This window comes from Bos mutus, chromosome 1 (assembly GCF_027580195.1).
Source record: "Bos mutus isolate GX-2022 chromosome 1, NWIPB_WYAK_1.1, whole genome shotgun sequence".
Taxonomy (NCBI): Eukaryota; Metazoa; Chordata; class Mammalia; order Artiodactyla; family Bovidae; genus Bos; species Bos mutus.
Genome location: NC_091617.1, coordinates 151676636 through 151693738, shown reverse-complemented (window position 1 = coordinate 151693738; position 17103 = coordinate 151676636). Strand labels below are relative to the sequence as shown.

General features: G+C 55.1%; 1 protein-coding gene across 1 annotated transcript in view; it reads left to right on the top strand.

Moving 5' to 3' along the window:
* Positions 1 to 16349, top strand: part of SIM2 (SIM bHLH transcription factor 2) — a 50838-nt gene extending 34489 nt beyond the window's left edge. Inside the window, exons 8-11 of the mRNA XM_070388775.1 lie at positions 11037 to 11184; positions 12582 to 12750; positions 13312 to 13720; positions 15907 to 16349. Of these exons, the coding sequence (XP_070244876.1) occupies positions 11037 to 11184; positions 12582 to 12750; positions 13312 to 13720; positions 15907 to 16349 (1169 nt within the window). The remainder of the gene's footprint in view (positions 1 to 11036; positions 11185 to 12581; positions 12751 to 13311; positions 13721 to 15906) is intronic.
* Positions 16350 to 17103: the final 754 nt, after the last annotated feature.

Here is a 17103-nt window from a genome sequence, read left to right as displayed (position 1 = left end):
AAATGGCCAATCATGCTCTCGTATAAACACCCCTGACTTTCTTAAAGCCCGGCTTGGTAGGAAGCAGCTGCCTAATATTGGGATGGGTTTTTAGGTCGGAGTCACTGATTCAGGAGCCAGATGGCTTCCTTGTGCAAACAGGGTGGGAAGTGTCCATTACAGAATGAGATCTTTGAGGGCCTGTACGGGCAGGCAGTAGAGGGGAGCAGTGGGGAGTATGTGCTCTGGAGCAAGGAGAGTGGACTGGGACGTGGAAGACAGTGTGCACCACGGAGCAGTCTAGAAGGGAGGACAGCTGGGGGCAGGGGACCAAAGGGGAGCGTTCACACCTCCACACCGCCCCACTGACCATTGTCGGGATATCCGAGGGGAAGCCCCAGCCCTGGGGTTCCCAGCCCCATCTCCCTGAGACAGGAGGGCTTGGGAGCCTCTCTCTGCAGCATAGGAGTTAACAGTAAATCCTTGAATTACATGGAGGGAGAGTTGTTCCCCAAAGAGTGGAAGCAAGTTGGGAAATCTGACCTGGAAATGCAGAGAGAGGAAGCTAACAGAATTAAAAGTCTTTGTTTTAAATACCATTTTTTAATATCTCTCACACTGCCTAGCTAACAGAGGGGAGCAGGGGATTTTTCAGGCAGAATAAATTCAACTCGGGCTTTGGAAACTGGCCATGGTGGTGGCCAGTAGGAGGCTCCCAGGTTCCCCAATGTGGACCGAATGCGTTTCACCTATCGAACCTGAGGGCCATTGGGCCAGGTGGGCCGGGTGGGCCAGGAGGTGGAGAGGCCTGTGGGTGGGACTGGCCCCCCCTGGGCCTGTTGGGCACTCTGGTCTTCAGTGGTTCTAACCACTCGATGGGTCTCCAGCATGTCCACCAGGAGCCCCTGGTCTTCGCCAGCTCATGTGACTTCCCAGAACCGGAAGAGGGTGTGTTTGTGAGGTCTCCTGCAATTCACGTGATGAGTTCACCTTCCTTCATTTGGAATGGGGATTTCCAGACCTTGCGGTTATCAAAGGGACCCTGAGAGGGAAGGTGCACCCAGGCATCTCAGAGACACGCAGAAAAGGTGGAGGGTTTACATACCAGAGGGAGAACGGCTTTCTTTCCCAAAAGAGCTGTAGAATTGGTCAATCAAAGACGGAGAACAGCGGTATTGACAGTGATTGCTGTGTGACTCCGACCTTCACTGTGGCCGAGAAGCCTCTGCAGAGGCAGGAGGCCCAGAGCAGGGGGCAGCGGGCCCCGGGGTGGACGGGTGTGGCCTCAGATCCAACCCGGCTCCCCTCCACCAGCTTCCCTGCACCCCATATCAGTGTGTGAGCAAAGTGGCAGCCCAGGCTCCTACCCACACATGGGGCAAAGGTGGGTCTCAGCCTTGGCTCCAGCCTTGGGACCCACCCCCCTCCAGACGCCCCCTCCCAGCAGCCAAGACACCACCCTGAAGGTCACTGACCCTCAGAGCTGGAGCTTTGGATGAGGAAAGCGATGATGGTCCTCAACCGGGGCAGGTGTTTGGAGGCAGGTCTTCGTAGAGCTCGGGCGATGCTGAACGTGTGGTCCCCGAGGCCTTCGCTCTCTTTCCTGGGCTTCCTGTTCCCATACCTCTCCACCCCCAGGAAGGCTTGGCATTGCCTTACCTTCCTTAAACTCCAGAAGCTGAGTTAGGTCCAAGGGCAGCAGGTTATCTAGACGGTCGCCGAAGCAGGGTAGTAAGTGGGAAGGACCTGCGGAAGGGAGGGAGCCCCTGAGGGAGGCAGCATGTCAGCCGGCGTTGCTGACGGGCCCTCCATGCCCCGGGGACCCTAAGCCGGGCAGGACCCCTGCCCCTGGTGGGTGCTGAGGGGAGAGGGGGTGCAGGTACTTACACCCCGGCAGGCATCAGCCAGGCACTCTTGGGATGTCGAGTCTGCCTGCTTATCTGTCCTCTGTCAGCACGGGCTCGGCCTAAGAAGGGCCAGGAGTGGGGGGTCTGGGAGGAGGGGAGGCGGGTCTGGGGAGTAGGGGGGACCACCAGGGAGGAAGAGGGGGGTCTCTGGGAGTTTCTGGTGTGTCGGCCCACGTGACGGTCCTCTCTCTACAGTGTCTGCTCAGCTTCCCCACTCCCTGGCCTCGTGGTCCTCTCTCCGCAAGCTGCCCTCGCTTCCTGTGCAGGCCGGTCTCCTCGCTCACTCTCTTTCTCTGTCGCTGTCTGTCTGTCTCTCTCTCTCTCTCGGGGGGACAGGCCCTTACCGCCCCAGGTCCCCGTCAGGTGGGGGAGTGTTCTCCACACACGAGCTCCCGAGGCCAGGCTGAGGTGCGCCACCCCTGGGCCCGGGCTCGGGGAGGTGCCCCTGGGCTGGGCTGGGCTCTTTCTGACGGCTTGCCCTCCTCTCGGCTCCCGCATGGACCGCATGAGTCAGCCCTGACAGAACTCCGCCGACTGGGCGAGGAGCCGCACAAGAGTGTTTTCTCACTGAGCTGGAGGCCAGAAGTCAAGGTCGGGGGTCACGGGGCTGGGTTCTGTCCTCTCTCCTTGGCGTGTGGATGCCCGGACGTTTTCTCCCTGTGTCCTCCTCCTGTGTCTGGGTCGCTTTCTCCTCTCTTCTTTCTGAGGACCTGGTCACATGGGGTCAGGCTCTCCCATGTGACTTCATGTTATCCGATCACCTCTTTAAAGGCCCTGTCTCCAGACAGTCATGTTTGTGATGCTGGGGTTGGGATGTCAACATGTGAACTTGTCAGTCAGGGGGACACAATTCAGCCCATGAAAAGGGCTTCTTTTCAGTGTCTCTGTGTCCTCGCCTGGGGGGTGGGCACAGTCCTGTTCCCACTGGACACCCTGGCTTGGGGAGGACAGGAGAGGAGACGGAGGAGGTGGGACGCGTCCCTTCACCAGGTGACATTTTGGTCGTGTCTCCGGCCGCTCTGGTGGCTCAGTGGCCCAGCCGACCTCCCGCCCTGCAGGGTCCCCACGAGTCCCCATGATGGCCCCTGGGGATGGGGCTTCGGGTCCTTCAGTCCAGCCACACCCAGAGCTGCCCTGGGGGCCGCCTGGGACCTGGGCGGCCACTTGGCTTTGGCTGCTTCTCCCCTAGCCGCCGTAGCTGAACGCGGCCACAGTGACCCTCTCGCTGGGCCCCTCAGGCCTCCAAGGCCCCTGGGGGAGCCGCTTCCTGTGAGATGCACGGACCTTCTGTCTTTGCAGTTCATGAGGTAATTTAGCTTGGGAAGAAAATTAACAGCTGTGGACACCCAGGACCAAAGGAGGTCACCCTCTGGTTCTCCCAGGTCAAGCTGTCTCCTCCATACTGCGATCCGAAACCGAGGAGCCAGGCGCAGGGCTCTGCTAGAGGCCTGATCGGACGTCATGAACGGAGGCTCTAGAGGACCGTGGTCAGCCATACGGTTTTCACACATTCTTCAAAATATTATCTTAACCGGGAGCAGGAGTCCACAGTCTGAAGAAAGCACAGCCCCTAAAGACAGAATCAACGCCTTCCAGAAACACAGCCTTGCGAGGAGTAGCAGGGCTGGCCAGCGTGGTTCTGGGGAGCTCGGCCTTCCAGAGGGCACGAGACAAGGGGGCAGGGCTGGCCCCAGCACCTCACGGCACTTCAGCCTGTGGTCAGTGGGGTCCTGGGCATTCCCAGCTGAGCTTTCCAAGGGAGACTGTGCCAGTGCTCCCCCCAGAACATTCTGTGAGGGGGTCCTCTAGGGCAGGGGTCCCCAACCTCTGTGATCTAATGCCTGATGATCTGAGGTGGAGCTGATGTAATAATAATAGAAATAAAGTGCACAGTAAATGTGATATACTTGAATCATCACGAAATCGTCTCCTCCACTCCGCCACAGTTTGTGGAAAAAATGTCTTCCACAAAACTGGTCCCTGATGCTCAAAGGTTGGGGACCGCTGTTCCAGGGGCTTCTCTGGGAAATGTCTTGGGCCCTCCCAGCTCGTTCCCCTCACCGCCTCCTGGTGGCTGAGGGGCAGTCCTGCAGCCCCATTACAGGGCCGTGGGGACAGGCTCCCCAGCTGGAGCTTGCCCCCTTGCTGCTTTCGTGAAGCATTTGGGGACTCTTTCTTGTATGTGGGGGGCTTGACCTGCAGGTCCTGGAGGTGGGCAGGGGGCAGCCTGGTGCACAGGTGGGGCAGGGATCAATACTGGTAGACCCGAAGGTGTGTGTCAAGGGACACTGAGCAGAGTTCTTGTGGACACAGTGTTTAGGACGAACCTAATGTCTGCATAGCTGTTCATCCAAAGTAGTGGAGAATCTCACCTACTTCCCTAGGGAGGCCCCTGTCCAGAGTGGGCCAAGCCCCAATGCCAAAGAGAACACAGGCTGTGTCCAACCATCAAAATATTTCAGTGTTCCGAAAAGGCTTTGAAGCCTTAACACGTGGAACATATTTCAAGCAACTGTCATAACAAAATTATAAAGTCTTTGACTGTGTGGATCACAACATATTGTGGAAAATTCTTCAAGAGATGGGAATACCAGACCACCTGGCCTGCCTCCTGCATACAGAGAAATCTGTATGCAGGTCAAGAAGCAACAGTTAGAACTGGACAAGGAACAACAGACTGGTTCCAAATCGGGAAAGGAATACGTCAAGGCTGTATAGCGTCACCCTGCTTATTTAATTTCTATGCAGAGTACATCATGAGAAACGCTGTGCTGGATGAAGCACAAGCTGGAATCAAAATTGCCAGGAGAAATATCATAACTTCAGATATGCAGATGACACCACCCTTATGGCAGAAAGCGAAGAACTAAAGAGCCTTTTGATGAAAGTGAAAGAGGAGAGTGAAAAAGTTGGCTTAAAGCTCAACATTCAGAAAACTAAGATCATGGCATCTGGTCCCATCACTTCATGGCAAATAGATGGGCAAACAATGGAAACAGTGACAGACTTTATTTTGGGGGGATCCAAAATCATTGCAGGTGATGACTGCAGCCATGAAACTAAAATATGCTTGCTCCTTGGAAGAAAAGCTATGATCAACCTAGACAGCATATTAAAAAGCAGAGACATTACTTTACCAACAAAGGTCCATCTAGTCAAGGCTATGGTTTTTCCAGTAGTCATGTGTGGATGTGACAGTTGGACTATAAAGAAAGCTGAGTGCCAAAGAATTGATGCTTTTGAACTGTGGTGTTGGAGAAGACTCTTGAGAGTGGCTTGGACTGCAAGGAGATCCAATTAGTCAATACTAAAGGAAATCAGTCCTGAATATTCATTGGAAGCTGAAACTCCAATATTTTGGCCACCTGGTGCGAAGAACTGACTCATTGGAAAAGACCCTGATGCTGGGAAAGATTGAAGGCAGGAGGAGAAGAGGATGACAGAGGATGAGATGGTTGGATAGCATCACTGACTTGATGGACATGAGTTTGAGCAAGCTGCGGGGGGTTGGTGATCCACAGGGAAGCCTGGCATACTGCAGTCCATGGGGTCGCAATGGGTTGGACACGACTGAGCGGCTGAACTGAGATAAGGCAACTGGTGTAGACCTGTGGAGAACACACTAAATGACACACAAGAGTCATAGACTCAAATGCGTACAGGGCCAGGCATGTAACATGAATGTATGAACGGGCTCAGGGAAAGAGAGTGGAGCTTATGGTCAACTGGAGAACACATGACCCACCCAAGGGTGTTCTGGTCGTAACGGCAACTCTGTGCCACCAACATAGCGTGTCTGTGGACACGTGTCCATGGGATGTCAGCTGGTCTTCAGATAGAAGATACACTTGAGGGCTTCCCTGGTGGCTCAGTGGTAAAGAATCCCATCCGCCAGTGTAGGAGACACAGGTTCGATCCCTGATCTGGGAAGATCCCTTAATTGCTGTGGAGCAGTGAAGGCTTCGTGCCACAACTTCTGCGCCTATCCTCTGGAGCTTGCAAGCCGTAACTGCTGAAGCCTTCGAGCTCTAGAACCCATGCTCTGCAACAAGAGAACCCGCTGCAGTGAGAGGCCTGCACGCCACCACCGGAGAGTAGCCACATGTAGAGAAAAGCCCGCACTGCCACAAAGATCCAGCGCGGCCAAAAAACACATAAATAAAACTGGTTTTACACTTAGAGGAGTACTCCAATTTCCAGTGAGGACTTTAGATTGATGATCTGGGGAGATTGGCTTCTGCTGCTGGCTTCTCTGGCCTCTGGACTGAAACGGACAACGGAGCTTAACTCACACACAGATCCCTTCCATATGCTGCCCTCCAAGCAGAGTCTGGAGGTTGAAGCAGCTCTGCCTTGCTGACGAAGGTGTGGGGAGCCCATGCCTTAACTGGGAGCCATGAGCCAGGAAACAGGAAGTAATCTAGAAAGCACAGTGCCGTCTACATGCCGCCCTGCCCCCGGGAGCAGTTTCGGGTGTTTATAGGTGTGACCCGATGGGTCTGTGGAGCCTGTCCTCTGTGCTGTCTCACTGTGCAGATGTTGCATGGTGTGGCCTTCTGGAAGTTCCTCCCGCCGCCCGCCCCCTGCCCCCTGAACTTTACAGATCTTCTTACCAACCAGACTGCCTCCAGCAGCAGGTGTAGAGCAGTGGGGTGTTGGGGGGCATGTGGGCACACCGAGACCCGCTCCCCTAAGGACCACGTGGCTTGTCCTCAGTCTTGCCATCTGCAGTCTCCCTGGGGCCCCATTGGCAGCAGAGACTGAGAGTCCAGAGGAACACGGGGACCGCACTTACATCTTCCCCACGGGGGTGGTTTAGTCTTCCGTGGCAGCAGTAAAAAGTGAAAGTGGTAGTGACTCCGTCGTGTCCCACTCTTTGTGACCCCATGGACTGGGGCCGGCCAGGCTCCTTTGTCCACGGGATTTCACAGGCAAGAATACCGGGGTGGATTGCCATTTCTTTTTCCAAGGGATCTCCCCACCCAGGGATCGAAACCGAGTCTACCGCACTGCGGCTGTAACCAAACAGCAAAACCGAGTAGCATGAAGTAACAGAAACGTCTTGCCTCACAGTCCTGGAGGCCAGAAGTCCCACGTCACGGTGTCGGCAGGGCCGGCTTTCCTCTGGAGCTTCTGGGGTCAGAGCCTTCCTGCCTCCTCCAGGTTTTGGTGGCTGCTGGCATCCCTGGCTGGTGGCCTCCTACTCCGTCCTCTGCCTTCGTCTCCCTCTGTGGGTCTGTGTCTTGTCCTTTCTGTCTCCTACAGGGACACGTTATTAAATTTACTGCCCTCCCTAATCCAGAATGATAACATCCTTAAGATCCTTATTTACATCTACAAAGACGCTTTTCCCAGGTATGAGTCACATTCACAGGTTCTTGAATTTAGAATATAGAATATATCTTTTTAAGGGGATGCTATTCAACCCATGACAGGTGGTAAAGTGAAGTGAAAGTCCCACTAAGTCGTGTCTGAGTCTTCTCGACCCTGTGGACTATAGTCCACCAGGCTCCTCTGTACGTGGAATGCTCCAGGCCAGAATACCGGAGTGGGTAGCTGTTCCCTTCTCCAGCAGATCTTCCCAACCCAGGAATTGAACTGGGGCCTCCTGCACTGCAGGCAGATTCTTTACCAGCTGAGCCACCAGGGAAGCCCACAGTGTCACTGGCATCCTTTTAGCTCTTAAAATTCAAAACAGAAATGGAACTTATGCTTGTGGCCAAAGTTTACTTTCCTTCCAGAGGCCAGCTCATTGACCTGGCTCTGCCTCCAGGGAAAATTCTGGAAGCAGGAGGAGTTCTGGAGGAACCAGGAAGGCTATCTGTCTTTCTGGATAGAGCATTTGTGGAACCGAAAGTTCTATTCCTAAGTGGCCTCGGAAAACCGTGACCATTGGCTCTCATCTGGACATGGGTCTCCTGATGTGGGAGACACTGCAGCCCAGATGGAGGGGCAGCTGAAGGCTTTGGGGACATTTCCCCCTGACCCCCACGAACCACCACAGTTAGCAGGGCCTTACGCCATAGCCCTCACCTGGGCAACTGTCATATGGCTGATTCAGTCCGACAGATTAGATGAGGAGCTCCAACAAACCAGGAACGTTGTAACTAAGTATCTAGGATTTCAACTTATATCAATATGTTGATTATCAGCATGAGTCACAGAGAAGAAAAAAAAAATTTTTTTTTTTAAACATATACCTATGTTTGTTTGGTCTCTGTACCTAAGTTTAATCTTAGCAGAATCAGGAAGGGTCAGAGCTAATAAAACAGCTGCAAATTCTGCCGTTTGAATCCTCATCTAAAACAGTTGGGATAAATATTCTAATATTCATTGTATCTAGCTTAAGGTGATTATGAGGAGATTTTTAGGAATATTGTAAGGATTAAGGGGAAGCCTAAAGTATAAGATAAGAAAAAGGAAAAGTATACTGTCATAGTCCCAGGGGCTTTATAGATACTGCAAGGAATAGATTTCAAAGCCAAAGAGATTAACGAGCGTTTCAGTTGAAGAAGGAATGACACCTCAGGAAATCCACAGACAGGCCCTCAGTTTGACCCTGTGGCCTCTCTTTGGGGGGCCATGAACAAATTGTTAACTGAGTTTCCTCTGTGCGTTGGCTCACACCCATCCCTGTAAGTAGCTTTGCAGAACCTTTGAAAGGCCCACTGCCCCATCCTGCCTCAGCAGGCCTGGAGAAACGAGAGTCAGAGCCCCTGGCTTGGGCCTCAGCCATGCTCTCAAGCTGTGTTAGCCCTGGTTTCCTGGTGATGCCCACCTGCCATGGTGTAGGGGAATAAATGAGGCAGTGCATGAGAAAATGAGCTGGAACTAGAAACCTTGTATTTTGTTCTTCAAATAGTAACCCTTTGGACTTCCCTGGAAGTCCAGTGGCTAAGACTCCACACTTCCACTGCAGGGGGCATAGGTTCGGTCCCTGATCTGGGAACTAAGATTCCCTGTGCCCAGCCCCAAAATAAAAACATAAAAAAGCGATCCTCAGAAAGAAGCGCTGGAAAGACTCTCTTCTTACCTACTACCTTGGGCTGTACTCTTCAGCATGGGATCTTGTTCCTGCCCACTGAGCCCACTGAGGTGCAGACATTAAGCCCGGGAGGGAAAGAGTTGGTCTCTGTGCTATACCAGAGCTCAGCCTCAGCTTCTGGGCCGGACGGTGGTTACTCGTTTGTCCCTGGCTTCATCCCTAAGGAGTGGGGATACTTATAGACCTTGTATTTTCACTTCCCACTCCCACACAGACTGTTTGCCTACATGAAAAATAAGTTTTCCTTCTGTTTTTAAAACTTAACACCCCCTGCTTGTTGGAAATTTAGAGAATCAGGAAGAGAAAATGAAAATTGCCTGTAATTGTGTCAGTCTGATAAGTGTGAGCTGGTATGTACAGAGCCCTTCACGCACGTCTGCCATGGTTCTAAATCTTCATGTAGATGCTCTAACCCTCACAGCACCCAGTGGGGTAGGAACTGTGACTGTCTTTCTGTTGCTGCTGCTGCTGCTGCTAAGTCACTTCAGTCGTGTCAGACTCTGTGCGACCCCATAGACGGCAGCCCACCAGGCTCCCCCATCCCTGGGATTCTCCAGGCAAGAACACTGGAGTGGGTTGCCATTTCCTTCTCCAGTGCATGAAAGTGAAAGTGAAGTTGCTCGGTCATGTCTGACTCTTCGAGACCCCATGGACTGCAGCCCACTAGGCTCCTCCATCCATGGGATTTTCCAGGCAAGAGTACTGGAGTGGGGTGCCATTGCCTTCTCCTGTGACAACCAGGGTAACTCAGGGAGTTAGTAACTTGCTCAGGATCATACAGTTAGCTGTGTGTGAGTGTGTGCACATACTTTTTCATAATTAGAATTATACTCTATGCAGTTCTGAGTCTTGTCTTTTCTTTCTTTAACATTATATCATACATACTCCCCATCACATGATAAATTCTTATCCATCATCATTTGGCTGTGTCTTTGGGTCTCCCATTGTGGTACACAGGCTTAGTTGCCCCAAGGCATGTAGGGTCTTAGTTCCCCGACCAGGGATCGAACCCATAATCCACTGCATTGGAAGGCAGATTATTAACCACTGAACCACCAGGGTAGTTCCCTCAGTCATCATTCTAATGGCTGCTTGGTACTCCACAATTTATTTATCCTCCTCCCTGTTATCAGAGAGTTACCTCTCTCTCCCTTTTCTCCTGAAATCTAAGCAGGACTACAAGGGATCTCTGGGCCCTTGAGTCTTTGCCACGGGAACCTCACTGATTCCCCTCCCCCCTGACCCCCACAGCCCCGCCTCCCTGCACCCCTGAAGGCCCTGCGGAGAACCAGTGCAGTGTAGGAGTCCCTGGAGGCTTGACAAGTGGTTCTCCAGCAGTCCAGAGTCTGCAGCCTTGCAGAGAAGATGGGTCCACAGGCCCAGTTTTCAGCAACTTCATAGCCGTGTAGGGGTCTCTCCTATCTGAGCAACATGGGAAATTCATGGGCCAAGGGAGAACTAGGGTTAACGTGCGTGCTTGCTCAGTCGCGTCCCACTCTCTGCAGCCATGTGGACTGGCTCCCCTGTCTATGGGATTTCCCAGGCAGGAATACTGGAAAGTATAAATGGCAATAGACTAACAGACAGAGCATACCCTGTGCACACAAAGTTCTGGGGAGCAGCGAAGATCCCTTTCTTGAACGCACTTAACTTACTGCTGTGTTTAAATAACTACATCACTCCCCATTCCTTATACCTATTAAGAGTTCCAGGGATTTTAGCATAATTATGGCATTTTGGAAACTAAAAAGCAAAACCAGTTTTATCCCTCTGCCAGGTGACAGTGTTGTCTGGGGACTGATGCTTCTCCCGGTGAAAGCAGTTAAATTAGAGCTCTTCACACGGGAGGGGAGAGGCTGCTCCGTGGGCCCCATAAAATTGGAAGCGAAAACCCTGCATGTGTGCGTGTGCGTGTGTGTGAGTGCACGCACACGCGCATGCATCCTCCTTTGGAGAAAGCTCACACCCTTTGTCAAGTTCTCAAAGGTGTCCTCGGCCCCAGAAAGGTCTGGAACCGGAGCTCGAGGTCGTCCGCAGGGGGCAGCCTCTGCACGGGCGGGTCCGGCTAACCGTCCCTCGGGACTCCTGTCCCCTTGTGCTTGCAGTGCTGGTGAAGGGCCAGGTCACCACCAAGTACTACCGGCTGCTGTCCAAGCTGGGCGGCTGGGTGTGGGTGCAGAGCTACGCCACCGTCGTGCACAACAGCCGCTCGTCCCGGCCGCACTGCATCGTGAGTGTCAATTATGTCCTCACGTAAGTCAGACGTATTTGTTTCTCTCCTTGCTCTCTCCTTCCCACCGCCCTACCCCCCGCCACCCCATCCTGCATCCAATCGGTCCTATACGCTCCATCTCTCCCTCCCTGTCTCTTTCTGGAACTGTTCATTTGTCTCCTGCTCTGTTCTATTGGACAGTCTGGTTGTCTGGGAGGTTCTGAACGATTTTTGTGTCAGCATCGAGGGCAGCGGTGGGAACATGCTCCTGCCCTGGACACAGCGGCCCCGGGTGCGGGGATGTGGGCGGCAGAGGGCGAGTAGGCGATGCCACCCTATCTTGAACATGACAGAAAGGGGGTGCACATCCCAGACCGAGAATACAAAGATAACACTCTCTGGGCCCACTAACATTCGGGCCATCATGCTTGCTCCTCCCACTTTTTCCATGTCTGCCTATACAGCCTGTCGTAAATGGTAATGAATATTTACTGCCTTTAAGTCCTCAGAAGTTAAGTTCAGTGGCAGTTAAGACCGTTAGAAGCCACAGGACACAAGTCTACCTGGAACCAAATATTACTTCTGCCCGCCATGCTGTTACGTGCTATATCTCTTTGTACCCAGCTCTGACCTTGAGCTCCATGTTCCCCCAGACACAGCCTGCACGGGGTCCTCTCGTGTCTTTCTGTCTGATGCAGTGAGGTTTGGGGCTCTCTCTTCTTTCACAGAATGATTGTCAGGTTGCTTGGGGTTTGGGCGAGGGGAGTGTTGGGAGGTGGGTGTTTGGTTTTTTGTTTGTTTGTTTGTTTGTTTGAGGCAGAGTGATTTTAGCAGAACTGTAGGGAAGAAAGCATTTTGGTCCCGTGATGATTCTTCCTGAGCCAACTTGCATGGGCTGGGGCTGGTCCTTGGGGCAACTTCCCCTCCCATGAGTGTGCCAGTGCCTGGCTGGCTTTTCAGGGCAGAAATGGGTCCCAAATGTGGAAGTGGACGAGGCTAGAAGCCAGGCTCTGGGACCCTCAAGGGACCCCTATTTACCTCCCTGGTGCTAAATAGGGAAGCAGCCGGGCCACAGACACTCAGTTGATCACGAGCGGTTTCTGCCTTTTCCTTGTTGCCCTGACATCCTGCCTCGTGGTGCATGGTGTCCCCAGGAAACGTGCCTGGGGGCCCCGTTAGGTGGGAGAGAGCTATTCCATGCTCCCTGTCTTCCCGCCACGGAACACCGGGCTCGCTCAGCATCTCCTGGGGTCTCCAAGCCCGAGGCTGCAGGTGGCTCTTTACAATGAGGGGAGGGGGGCCACCCCTCAAAGCCAGCACATCCGCTTAGTGCAGTGACACGAAGGAGCTTCTCAAATGAACTCGCCCCAGGAACGGGCCTGGGAGGGCGTCCCTCCTCGCGGCCCATGGACATGACCTGTCCCGTCTGGCTCCTCAGGGACATCGAGTACAAGGAATTGCAGCTGTCCCTGGACCAGGTGTCCACGTCCAAGTCCCAGGACTCCTGGAGGACCGCCTTGCCTACCTCACAAGAAACTAGGAAGTTAGCTAAGCCCAAAAACACGAAGATGAAGACGAAGCTGAGAGCAAACCCTTACCCCGCACAGGTAACAGCCACCACCCGCCAGGGCTCGGGGCACCTGAATGAAGAGTGAGGCCTCGGCCGCGTTCAGGGGTCTCTCTGCCTGGGAGTTTCTCTGGGGGAGGCAAAGTCCCTCTGGCCGTCCTGCCCCCAGGGTAGAGAGTTGGCCTGGGGGACACAGGCCAAGCTGATGGCCAGGTGAGTGAGTCAGATCTTGGAGACAGAAGACTCCCTCAGAGAGGCTGATCAGAGTCCGTGCAGTCGGGGCTCAGGACTCTGGGGCCCCATGTTTCCAGAGCGTTTTTGTCTGGAATGGAAACACTTCCATCTCTTTTTTTAAAAAAGGCTTTTGCAAGCTCTCCGAAGGTGCAAGTGGCTTGTGTTGTCACTTGGGGGTGAGGCGATCTCTTTCCACGCGGGTTGGGGGTAGTAGGGGGTTCCCCGGAGGGCTGTCGGCCGGCCTCCTGTCCCATGTGGGACCGCGCCAGTGGCCCTGGGACACCGGCAGGCACCATGGGGTGGGCAGGCAGCTTGCCGCCGGCCGCCCGCCCCGGCAGGCCCTTCATCTGTCTTCTTTGCTTGGCAGCAGTACGGCTCGTTCCAAATGGACAAACTGGAGTGCGGCCAGCTCGGAAGCTGGAGGGCCAGCCCCCCTGCCCACGGCCCAGCTCCCCCAGAACAGCAGCTCCATTCAGAAGGCGGCGACCTTCTGTATGCCCCGTCCTACGGCCTGCCCTTCTCCTACCACTATGGACCCTTCCCTCTAGACTCTCACGTCTTCAGCAGCAAGAAGCCTGTGCTGCCGGCCAAGTTCGGGCAGCCCCAGGGACCCCCGTGCGAGGTGGCGCGCTTTCTGCTGAGCACCCTGCCAGCCGGCGGCGAGTGCCAGTGGCACTACGCCAGCCCCCTAGTGCCCGGCAGCCCGTCTCCGGCTAAGAGCTTTTCCGAGCCGCCGGTGAACCCTGCTCGGCACAGCCTGATGCCAAACTACGAAGGTGGGTCCTGTTTACACGAGGGGTGCGGGCAGGACAGTGGACGGAAGTGGCGGTGGGTGGCAGACGGAGAAAGGATGCCCAGGCTCTGGGCAAACACGCCTTTCCTTCTGCCTCTGGGCGGGAGTGGCCGTGCCTTCCCGCCCTCACTGCGAGCGCTTCCCGAGGCTGCGACCGTGCCCATGCGCCTCGTGGGCACCAGGGACGGTGGAGATGGGGTGTGGGGCCACCCTCCCTAAAAGTCCCGGACCCCCTTTGCTCCCTAAAAGGGAGGCAACGTGATTTTCCTATATGGTTTCCCAGGTGGTGCTAGTGGTTAAAAAAAAAAAAAAATCTACCTGCCAGTGCAGGAGACACAAAAGATGCAGGTTCGATCCCTGGGCTGGGAAGATTCCCCTGGAGAAGGAAATGGCAACCCACTCCAGTATTCTTGCTCTGGGGAAATCCCATGGACAGAGGAGCCGGGCGGGCTATGGTCCATGGGGCCACAGAGGGTCGGACATGACTGAGCAGTTTAGCACAGCACATGTATCCCGAGAACCCCCAAGTGTATATATTTTATGATTACTTTCTACTCCACCCCAAAATGAACATGAGACACTATTGGTTTTCTTCTCATGCCAGTTTTCAAAGCGTAGGAAGCAGTGGTGGAAAATCACGGGCTCAGGGACAGAAATGCCGATGCCCACCCTAAGGCAAATAGCACAGGTCCTCCAGGACTCAGTTTCTTCATCTGTAAGATGGGAGCAAGAGCCACGAGGATCATACCTACCACAGGGCTTGGCAGGCAGACAGGATTGGCCATCCAGCGAGCAGCCAAGCAGAGGTCCTCTGTGGAGGTTTCACCAGCTGCCCCCAGGCCCAGAGAGGCCCCTGCTTCCTTCCCGGGGCAACCCCAGGCAGAGGGTAGGAGGAGGGGGTGGAGGGTTAGCTGCCACTCAGACCTGAGACTGTAGAGACTGTAGAGCAGGTTTGTGCAAGAGTCCCGCAGGACCACTGAAGGCTGGGGGGACGTTACAAGCCCCCAGAAGAGTGACCTGCCTGGTGTCCCCTCCTCTCCTTCGCTCTTTGGAGGCAGGTCGGGCTCTGCTGCTCCCACGGCTGCTGAGCAAACTTCTTGCCCTGTGCTGTGCCCGTCTTCACAAGCCTTTGAGATACAGAAGAAGAGGGCTAGTGACATTCTCGGAGATTACCAGGACGTGTTTTTTAAAAGTAACCAGTTCAGAAAACAATATGCCAGCAACCAGGGCAGGGCAGGCCTGAGATTTGCATTCCTAATAACCATCAGTGCACTGGGTCCCCCAAATAACCACAGCAGGGATTTCCTTGGCACAGCCCGGGGAAAGAAAAAGCAAAGGGATTGTCCTAACTGGTTATTACCCACTGGAGACGGGACTTGAAAGAATTACTTTTCTTTGTGTGGGGGTGTTGACCAATGAGATAAAACAGTATTTGATTTTTTTTTTCATTGCTATTTTGGAAGTGAAAGAGGTTAATAACCACTTCATTTGCCAGATACTTGGTAAAAACTGGACCAGAGGTGCTAATTGGGGGCAATTTGTAATCGATTTCCTAGTCTTTTTGATATTAAAGGAAGACAAAGGATGTCTGAAGGTTTAAAAGTGGGAAGGGGAGCTAACTGATTCTAGACCGTCTAATTGGTGATGCTGGTTATGACATTAATTAGGACAGTACTAAAGGGAGCAGGGTGATTACCACTCCACCCTCCCCACTGAGGGAAAAGCAAAACACACAAACAAAAAAGTCGTGGCCGACTGGGGCCACCTAAGAGTAGGGCCGGGGGAAAGAAGCCTGTAGACCAATGCTGTCCAGCATGGTGGCCACCAGCCCCGGGTGGCCAGTGCGGTGAGAGGTGGTCCTAGCGTCTCCCCCGCGTTTGGAAGGCAGAAAGGAAGACCGCCTTATCTGCTTTTTATACTGCTCACACACTGAACTAATCTTCGGCTCTGTGGCATTAAATCAAGGCTCTTGCTAACATTAAGTCCACCTGTTTCTCTTCACTGCTTCCTGCGGCTCCTAGAACAGGCCACTTGGATCTTGCGATTGGACTTGGCGGGGTGCGGGCGGCTCCGGGCGGGTGGCGGCCCCAGGCCCCCTGGGGGGGTGTCGCTTGGGGCGGGCCCCCTCCTCCCCCGCGCGGGCGTCTAACGTGTCGCCTGTCCCCGCAGCGCCCGCCGCCGCGCGCAGGTTCGGCGAGGACACCGCGCCGCCGCCGCCGCCGCCGAGCTTCCCGAGCTGCGGCCACTACCGCGAGGAGCCGGCGCCGGGCCCGGCCAAGGCCGCCCGGCAGGCCGCCCGGGACGGGGCGCGGCTGGCGCTGGGCCGCGCGCCCCCCGAGTGCTGCGCGCCGCCGGCCCCCGCGCCCCCGGGCGCGCCCGCGCAGCTGCCGCTGGTGCTGCTCAACTACCACCGCGTGCTGGCGCGGCGCGGGCCGCTGGGGGGCGGCGCCCGGCACCCCGGCCTGGCCGGCGGCCCCGGCGCCCCGAGGGCGGCGGGCGGCGCGCTGCGAGCCCGGGCCCCCGGCCCCGCCGGCCCCGCCGCCGCCCCGCCGCCGGGCGCGCCGCGGCCACACTACCTGGGCGCCTCGGTCATCATCACCAACGGCAGGTGACCCTCCCGGCCGCCCGCGCGGAGAAGCCATAGGCCGGCCTCCTGGGCTCCCTGCCTCACCGAGTCCACGGGGCCGAGCTGTGTATGCACGGTTTAAATTAATTTATACAGAGACGACTATTTTACTAGAACTCCGCCGCCGACTTCTAGATTTTTTTTTTAAACCGTAGATGCCATAAACGCCCACGTAGAGGACAGAAGCGGCGACGTCTGGGACACCCTGACCGCCCGACGTTTTGTTCTCCAAGAGCTGGGTTTTCTGAAAAGGCGACCGCCCAGGGGTGGCCCCAACTACTCCGTCCTTGGGGGGAACTTGGTTTTCTCGCCTTGAAATCAGGCCTGCGCGCCCCCGATGCTCAGTAGCAGACCCGCTTTTGGCGGGGGGCGGGGTGGGGGGCGTGGAGAAGGCAATGGCACCCCACTCCAGTGCTCTTTCCTGGAAAATCCCATGGACGGAGGAGCCTGGTAGGCTGCAGTCCATGGGATCGCTAGGAGTCGGACACGACTGAGCGACTTCACTTTCCCTTTTCACTTTCATGCATTGGAGAAGGAAATGGCAACCCACTCCAGTGTTCTTGCCTGGAGAATCCCAGGGACGGCGGAGCCTGGTGGGCTGCCGTCTATGGGGTCGCACAGAGTCGGACACGACTGAAGTGACTTAGCAGGGGTGGGGGGCGGGTAGCAGTTGTAATATCTCCAGACACCCTCCATTTTGCGAAGGTCACCCCACCCGAAGATGGTCAGATAGATGGGCC